The sequence below is a fragment of the Bactrocera dorsalis genome, chromosome 4, assembly GCF_023373825.1.
Source record: "Bactrocera dorsalis isolate Fly_Bdor chromosome 4, ASM2337382v1, whole genome shotgun sequence".
NCBI lineage: Eukaryota > Metazoa > Arthropoda > Insecta > Diptera > Tephritidae > Bactrocera > Bactrocera dorsalis.
This window is the reverse complement of record NC_064306.1, coordinates 61,092,197-61,101,329: the sequence shown is the minus strand read 5'-3', so window position 1 is coordinate 61,101,329 and position 9,133 is coordinate 61,092,197. Positions and strand designations below refer to the sequence as shown.

General features: G+C 39.7%; 1 protein-coding gene across 1 annotated transcript; it reads right to left on the bottom strand.

The window, feature by feature from the left end:
* Positions 1-717: 717 nt before the first annotated feature.
* Positions 718-5,790, bottom strand: LOC105229742 (uncharacterized). The gene is made up of 2 exons (XM_011210175.4): positions 5,706-5,790; positions 718-3,666 (listed from the first exon to the last, which is right to left on the bottom strand). The coding sequence occupies exons 1-2, from the start codon at positions 5,706-5,708 to the stop codon at positions 997-999; spliced, it is 2,673 nt and encodes an 890-aa protein (XP_011208477.4). The 5' UTR covers positions 5,709-5,790; the 3' UTR covers positions 718-996.
* Positions 5,791-9,133: the final 3,343 nt, after the last annotated feature.

Here is a 9,133-nt window from a genome sequence, read left to right as displayed (position 1 = left end):
GCGATCGCTTAAACTGGAATATTTTCACCTACGATCGTCGCGATAACGAGTCACTGGCATTGGAGAAATTGAAGTATTGAGATATTGATAGTGAATGCATACTGGACAGGTTGTGTCTTCCATGCCGCTTGTGCGGGGAAAGTCAAAGGTTTGACAAATATTTATTTATAAATTATATATAAGTGAAATAAAAAGTGCAATTCACTTCATCAGGTTTTAGTTGAGTGTATACTTTTTTGAGGTTAGTTGAAAGTTCAGTGTCTTCAGAGCTCGAACATTAAGAGGGTGCTTAAGGCTATGGCGGTTATTTGGCAGAACTTCTTTGGCTCTTAGTGCTGTAATAACTGATGTTGTAGGTCTATCTACAGAAGCTTTTGCATTTCTAGGACTAGTCTGTGGAGTATGCAGTTTTAGGTTTAGGCTATCTAAGGTTGGCAATCTGTGGTTAGTTCTGAAAATAGGTGGCTAAAAACTACTTTCTTCGAGCTTAATAGCTTGTCAACTATTGGTACTCGAACCCACGAGCGACAAAGTTACAATTATGAACTTAACACACTCGGCCAACTCGTTCGTTGCTTCATCCATCATTATACACGCACACCTGGGTTGGATTCTGGAAATTTATTAATACAATAAATCATCCCGCAGAGGCATTGTTAACCCCAACTAAAGCTGGAATCGTTCATAATTAATCAATAAAACAAAATATTAGTTATTTTTGTTATATATGTACATATATGTGTGAATATTATTAACGCGATAAGTTTTTATTTACAAATGAGGTAATAACAGTATTAACCAAAATTATTATGGTACAACAAATTGACAGCACGGCGCTGACATCATGGCAATAAGATGCTATAAAAAGCTATTAAGATGATTAAATGCAAATTCGAATACTAAAAACTACGAAAACGAGCGGCAACAACAGCTGTTTGGTCCGCTCACACTTCATCCCACTGTCGGCCAGCCGCCACTTTCCATCGGCTTTACAGTTTATTTCACTTTTCTGTAAACGTAACCGCCATTGCTGCCATATTCGGTGCCAGAGTCTTGATTGCTTACTTCCGGCGACGATGGGTGAAAGCTTTGACCAGCTTGTGGAGCCAATGCTGGAGCAGAGGCAGTTTCGTATTGAGGCGCTTGGCTTTGAGAATTACTCCCTGATTGGTAGCCTGAAGACGTTTGCTCGATGGTTTGGCTTAAAACAGCGCCACCCGCGTGGCTGTTAGTTTGGACTGGAGCTGGTGCTGGAGCTGAGTAGCTCTGCGTTGCTGGTGGCAAGTATTTCTGACTAACTGAAGGGTATTGTGGAGCTGGCGCCGAGTAAGACTGTAGAGCTGGTGCTGAGTAAGACTGTGGAGCAGGAGCAGAGTATGTAGGAGCTGCTGGAGCTGAGTAAGAGGGGCCCGCTTGTGCGGAGTAAGATGGGGCTGCGGGAGTCGAGTAAGAAGGAGCTGCTGGAGCCGAGTAAGATGGGGCTGCTGGAGCCGAGTAAGATGGGGTTGCTGGAGCCGAGTAAGATGGGCTTGATGGAGCAGAATAAGAAGGAGCTGCTGGTGCTTGGTAAGATGGGGCAGCTGGTGCGGAAGCCGGTGGTAGATATTCATTGTTAACTGGAGCTGGAGAGGAATACGACTGTTGTGCCGGAGCTGGGAATGAAGCTGTATAAGGCTGTTGATTGACTACGGGTTGTACTGAAGCAGCATGGGATTGTTGCACCTGCTGTACTGGAGCTGGAGCGGGTGCAGGGGCCGAATAAGACTGATGAGCAACAGGAGTTGGAGCGGGTGCCGGTGCTAACACAGCTTGTTTCACTGGAGCTGGTGGGAGGTATTCATTGCTAACAGGAGCTGGAGCTGGGGCAGAGTAGGACTCTTGTGCCGGCGTCGAGTGTGATTGTTGAACTGGACCTTGCGAAGGAGAGGAATAGTCTTGGTTACCCTGTGCTGGAGTAAAAAGTGGTAGTTTTTCAGGTGCAGGAGGTAAGTATTGCTGCTGTACTGGCGCTGGGGCAGGAGCCGAGTGTGACTGTTGATCTGGCGCCGAGTACGATTGTTGAGCTGGAGCTGAGTAAGACTGCTGAGCCGGAGCCGAGTACGACTGTTGAACCGGAGCTGAATAAGATTGCTGAGGCGGAGCCGAGTAAGATTGTTGTGGTGGTAAATATTCAGGAGCAGGGGCTGCGGCTGGAGCTTCGTAAGTCTGCTGGCTTGGAGTTGGAACTGCAGCAACACTTTCGCCTTGATAACCTGAGGAAGTTTGTACCACAGATTGACTTATATTATCTCCACCGGATAGATTTTGTCCATGCTCATGAACCGTCTCTCTTGGACCTTCCTGTTGCGGAGCTGAATAAGTTTGTGGGGCTGGGGCTGAGGCTGGTGCTGATGCAGGTGGTAGGTATTCGTTTGAAACTTGTGGGGCCGGTGCATAATTCTGTTGGGCCGGTGCAGAGTAAGACTGCTGAGCAGGTGCAGCATAGGACTGCTGTGGGGGGTTGTAGCTGCCGGGCTTTGGAGCTGGAGGTAAGTATTCGTTGGATACTTGAAGGGCTGGAGCTGGGGCAGAGTATGACTGTGGTGCAGGCTCAGGTAAAGGAGCCGATGCTGGAGCTGGGGCAGGTGCTGAATAAGATTGTTGAGGTGGTGCCGAATAGCTTTGTTGATCTCCACCGGAATAAGATTGGCTTGGTGCTGCAGAGTGAGCTGGTGACTCATAATTTTGAATAGGTGTTGCTACTGGTGTTGGGGCACCATAACTGTAAGAACCATCATTTTGGTGTCCGCCTGAAGAATATGAGGGGCCCGAAAACTGTGCTTGGTGCACGGGAGCTGGTGCTGGCGCGGGTGCTGGTGCAGGCGATGCATACGATTGTTGTTCGGGTGCTAGTGCTGGAGAACCGTAGTTATAAGATCCATCATTTTGTTGTCCGGAACTATATTGAAGTGCTGGAGCAGGAGCAGCATAATTGTGCTCTACTGGAGCTGGAGCGGCATATGATTGCTGAGGTGCGGGAGCTGGAGCGGGAGCAGTATAAGATTGCTGTACTGGAGCTGGTACCGGCGCTGGTGCAGGCGAGCCGTAGTTGTAAGAGCCATCATTTTGTTGGACTGGTGCTGGAACAGGAGCCGGTGCCGGTGCAGGGGCAGCGTAAGATTGCTGTACTGGAGCTGGTGCTGGTGCTGGTGCAGGCGAGCCATAGTTGTAAGAGCCATCGTTTTGTTGCCCAGCAGATTGTTGAAGTCCAGACTGTTGTTGTGGTTGTGGCTGATAGTTCTGTGGTGCCTCATAATTGCTTTGTGGCGCTTGATAGTTGAAAGAGCCAGCTCCACTTTGAGCATGCGATTGCACAGGAGCGTAAACGGGTGCTTGCGCATAGCTTGTTTGTTGTGTCGGCACAGTGTTGCTTAGCGAAAAGCTGGCAATTGGAATTGATCTGGTAATCTCAACGCCGTTGGATAGAAAGCTCTTTGGGGGGTGTTGGTATTCCTGTTGCTCCTGTTGCTGTTGAGCCGGTGGTTGATAGGGCGCAACAGCGGTGTCGACCGAAACGTGATGCGAATCTTGACTGGGTGGTAGGTACTGGTTGTTAGACAGATGGCTAACGTCCGCGTTAACTAGTTGGCTCGCTACCAGCGATATGCTGAGAATTGCAAAAAATTTCTGTGACGAAGAAAGTGGAAAGATTTTTAGTTATTACTGTGATGCTTTTGATAATATTGTAGTGAGAAATGGAAAAATTAAAAATCTTTTTTTGTATAAAAGAGGGAAGAATGCCACGCAAGACACCAATAAAATTTGTGAAGTTTACGGAGACGATGGTGTAACAGTTCGTGTAGCCCAACAATGGTTCGCTCGCTTCCGTTCTAGAAATTTCGATGTGAAAGATGCATCTCGATCTGGTCGACCTATCGTTGAAAAAGTCGATGAAATTATGAAAAAGATTGACCAGGATCGTCACATAAGCAGCCATGACATCGCTAAGGAACTTAACATTCATCATCAAACGGTTTTGAACCATTTAAAAAAGGCTGGCTACAAAAAGAAGCTCGATGTTTGGGTACCACATGAATTGTTTGTGAAAAATTTAACGGACCGAACTAACATCTGCAATTCTTTGCTGAAACGAAATGAAATCTGAAGCGAATGGTAATAGGAGACAAAAAGGGAATCAAATACGACAATAGTGGGCGAAAAAGAATTGCAAAAAAGCGTGGTGAAGCTCAACAAATAGTCGCAAAGCCAGGATTGATGCCTCGAAAGGTTATGCAGAGAGTTTGGTGGGATTGGAAAGGAGTCATCCACTATGTGCAGATCCTGCCTGGTCGAACGATTGATTCTACATTTTACTGTCAACAATTGATGAGATTGTAGCAAGCAATCGAAAAAAACGGCCAGAACTGATCAACAGAATGGCTTCGTATTCCAACAGGACAACGCTAGACCACACACATCTTTGATGACTCGGCAAAAACTGGGAGAGCTTGGCTGTGAAGTTTTGATGCAGCCGCCATATAGCCGTGACCTTGCATCATCGGACTACCATTTGTTTCGGTCAATACAGAACTCGCTTAATAGACCAAAGTTGGCTTCAAGAGAAGCCTGTGAAAATCACTTGCCGCAGTTTTTCGCCGAGAAACCAGAACAGTTTTACGCTGATGGAATAATGTCTCTAGCGAAAAAGTGGAAAAAAGTTGTCGACCAAAATGGTACATATTTGGTTCATTAAAGTTCATTTTATACATAAAAAATAAGTTGAAGTTTGATTAGAAATACGAAAATACTTTTTCGACTACTCAATATTAAAAAAAAAATTGGAGTACTCTAAATTTTAATTTCGCGTTATTTTTATTATTATTAACTAAAAAATTTTTCTGATGGAAATACTTTGTATTATTAAACAAGTTCTTTTTCATTAAAAATTAAAGATATATGAATTTAAAATAATTTTTGAGATAATTTTTTTTAAATTTTTTTTTAGAAAAAAGTTTGCTCATTATTATTCTAAACATGCATCAAATAATCTCCATCATCATTTAATCCATCAAAAATAGTACATACTTTAATACTTTTTAAAAATTTAAAATTTTTAATGTTAAAAAAAGATAATTAATTTTAATCAATAACTAAATGTTTTTATATAGGAAAAAATATTCATTTTTTAAATTCCATTTTTTGGCTGTATGTGTTCAATAATTACAAAAAAAAAAATAATTAAAATAATTAAAAAAAAATTTCATAAATTTATAAAACATTTTTTTTTTTTTTAATTTTTTTTTTTTTTAATAATTTTTTTATGCAATAAATAAATGTTTTTATATAAAAAAATTATTAAAATTTTATAATTAAAATTTTTTGCTTAATTTTATCTTTTTATTGTATTAAATCACAAGAAAATATTTGTTTTAACTTTTTAAAATTTTGACTTAATTTTTTTTCATATCACACTTTTCAACAAGTAACTGTAAACTTCAAGTAACTATTTCACGTTCGAATTTAATTTGTTGCAATTTTAACTTTTAATGATAATTTTTGTCTTAAACACTTTAACGATTTTAGCCGCTTAAAATGGTAAATATTTAATTTTCGTCTTTTTTCAACACTTCACACACACACACAAAAAAATTAATTGCAATAACACTTTTATTACTAATAAAGTTGATTAAGTTTTCAGTTACAAGTAACCGTTCATTGCTACTGACCATCTTCACTGGGCTGCCACTGCGTGGTTAACTAGACGATTGAAGCTCTGCAACTGATACTCCAACCCAAAGCCTCTTGACCATTTATAGACCACCTCCCTTCTCCAGAGCGGCCGCTAAGCGTCGATCAGAGCTGTCGTCTAGCGACACTAACTAAAGTTTGTAGGTGTGTGTGTAAGTGCGTACGTGTGCGCGTGTGACCAGCACCAATTCAGTGCCAAGTTCGCGAACTCTGCGCCTGCTATCTGTCAGCCCTCTGCGCAGCTGCATTATGACATCTGCCTACCAATACAAATACAAATAGCAAACACCATCGATACACACACATGCACATATTTGGATATATGTAAATGGTTGTTAACAACAATAACAACGCATTTCGCTACCGTTTCACACGATTTGCATTTGCATTTCTGTTCGGCTTAATTGGTTGTTTATCAAGACGACGCCAAACGCCCGCGGCCACAGACGCAACAACGCATCAGCCCAACGGAACGGAACGGCCACACACACTTATTATTATTAATCAAGCAGCAAGAGTGCTAACTATCATAGTTCAATGGTTTAATGCTTGAGTTTATGGCTAGAAGAAGTCTTCAGCCGCTTAGTTGCCACCTAATGGCTGATTCGTTGAAGCAACATGTCAAAGCGGTGCAACAAATTTACAAAAGTGCTTAATATACGATAAGTGCTGAGAATTGTTGTTGTAATTTTTGTAGTTTTTGTTGTTGTTGTCACTGCGTCATCTAGGTCTGCTCATATTAAAGTTGATTGTCTTATTAATTAATTTGCCTTGTGGTTGCTATCCTCCTCTTCCTGTTGCTCCATTCATTCGTCTTTTTTAGAGTTTACGCATTTATTTTGGAGAGAAAGGAAGGTGTTATTAAATGTTTTATATCTACATACACACTCAAATACATAATTAGTTGCTGCTTCTAATTTACACTCGAGTCTGCTGCGCAAGCGCCCTAATCCCCTCCCCGCTTCCGCTATGTAAATGAGCTTCGAATACTTGAGCCGCCCTCTTACACAAAAAAAGGTAAATGAAAAGGAAATGTTTACAGTGACTTTTGCCACTTTTAATTTCATGCGGTGTTGCAATACATAAATCTGGACAGATGGGCGCCCAACTGCATGTATCGTCTTGTATTTCATTTGTATAATATAATAATATAATAACAAAGATTCACAAATAAACCCGTCTTGATTGGAATCCACGCGATAAAGTTGAGAATCTTTCGGCACGTCAGTTGTAAAGCTGTTTGGATGAAGAAGAGGTAGAAACACCTTACTTATCGATAGTCCCGCCTATGCGAAATCAATGCTCAAACACTTGATAGCTCCCACTTTCAGATATCTCGCTAAGCTGGTGGGAATAGAAATAAAGAGATTTATAGAAAATAATTTGAATAATTATGTTACTATAACTTGAAATAACCCATTAAGTAACCACAAAAGAAGAAAAAGATGTTCTTGAAAATTGTACATACATCATAAGTTAAGTGAATAGAGTTAATAACAGAATTTTACCGCTATTTTGTCTGGCTTCAGAATACTTAAAGTCAGTTAATGGAACTTTTATGAGCGGTAAACTCTATCTCGTGAGAAGGAAAATAGTCAATGAACTCTACTTTATTGCCCAATGGAAACAAACTCTTTGGTTGCGAATTTCTGTTTTGTTCTATTTTTGTGGGAGGCTGAAACGAATACGTATTGGGTATAGTTCTCTAAAACAATGTAAAAAAAAGTTCCGTGTTTGAATTCTTAGTACTAAAGGACAATATCTGATTGATGACCGATTTTTTGTCATAACTGTTCGGTTCTTTATTTGCTATATTCTCATAAACTTTTAATAGAAGTCAGGGTGAAAACAGTCTAATAACACTACCCAACAAATCTGAAGGAAAAATTTTCGCCTGATGTGCTAAGATGCCTGCGGGGTTTCTGAGGTTCTGTGCTATTTTTGTCATTTTAGTTAAAGGTGGTTTTTTGACCCCTAAACTCATTGAACACAGAACAAAAAAAAAAAAGAAATTATTACTCTTAAACAGCCTTACATCATAGTCGCGAAATGACAGTAACTAATGTAAATGACTAAACTCACATGATATTGTTTCCAGAACTATCACGCTGAACCCAAATTGTTATGGTGAAAGCAGCTTATACTCGTACGTTGAAGATAGAAGATTTTAGATAACTTTAACCGATTTAGGTAGAATATCACATAAGTGGCTTCTGAGAGTTGCACTTTATTACTGTGTGTTTTAAATATATTTTCAAGCATATTGGTATGTTAAGTAGAAATAAGTGGTATAGGTTTTTAGAAATCATTCGACACCAAAGCTAATTTAGTGTAAAGAGATTTATTTAAACCGACATAAATCTTCAAAGAGACTCCTATTCCATATCTATCATGAAAAAGTTAAATATAATAGAAACATAAACAAAACATTTACAAATCTTATAAACCAATTTATTTTGTTTTTATAAGTTATGTAAGTAATATTAAGAAACTACCAGAAAAATATTTAATAAGTTGTTTGGTTCAATAGGGATACCAGAACGAACAAAAAAATTTATTTATATATACATACATACATATGTATGTATCGAGTACGCTTAGTTACATGGAAAAATAAAATTGCAAGGTGAAATTTAATTAACTTCATTTTCCTTTCATTTTGCAGCAAAGAAGCGCGCAAGCCACTTAACTCTTAAAGGTCATATGCTAATAGGTTTACCTAATCGCCCAGAGTTAAACCTTTTAATTAATTAAGAGTCGAAACCTCTCCAATGATTAAGTGGTTTGCAAAAAACTAAAAGCAAAATCAAACACTTTGCCAACCACTTATGACTCCACAAACACAAATACACACACATGCACTTAGCCGAGTGAAACTCCACACCTTTCACCAATCGATAAATGCTCTGAGCATCGAGCATTATGGGCGTTAACAGCGCTGTCACAGCAAATTTAAAATGATAACCAATTAAAATGACATTTTATCTTCGTTTGGAAATGTCAAAAATGTGCATCGCGAGTGCTTTGACCCGAATTAAATTTCCGAAATGACAAGGCGAACACATGAAATGTGCTCGGACCTACGAGCAGCTAGTGGCTATTGCTGCACAAATCGAAAAGCATAAATTAAAGCGAAGCCACTTAATGTGCACAATAGAAATTTGCTTGCCAAATCGTTTTTAATGGAAGCGGAGTTGGAGACAAAATGCGAAAATTCGCGAAAATATTTGGCGAAGCTATTTGATCAACACGGCTTGTAAATTAATTGCCACTGCGACATGAAAAGGAAATCGTTAATTTGGGCTTTTTCGAATCGGCAAGCTCAAACATCTTCGCATTTACCAAACACACATATGTATGTATGTACACTTATAGCTTTATAACTGCAGCACACGTGCGCAGCCAG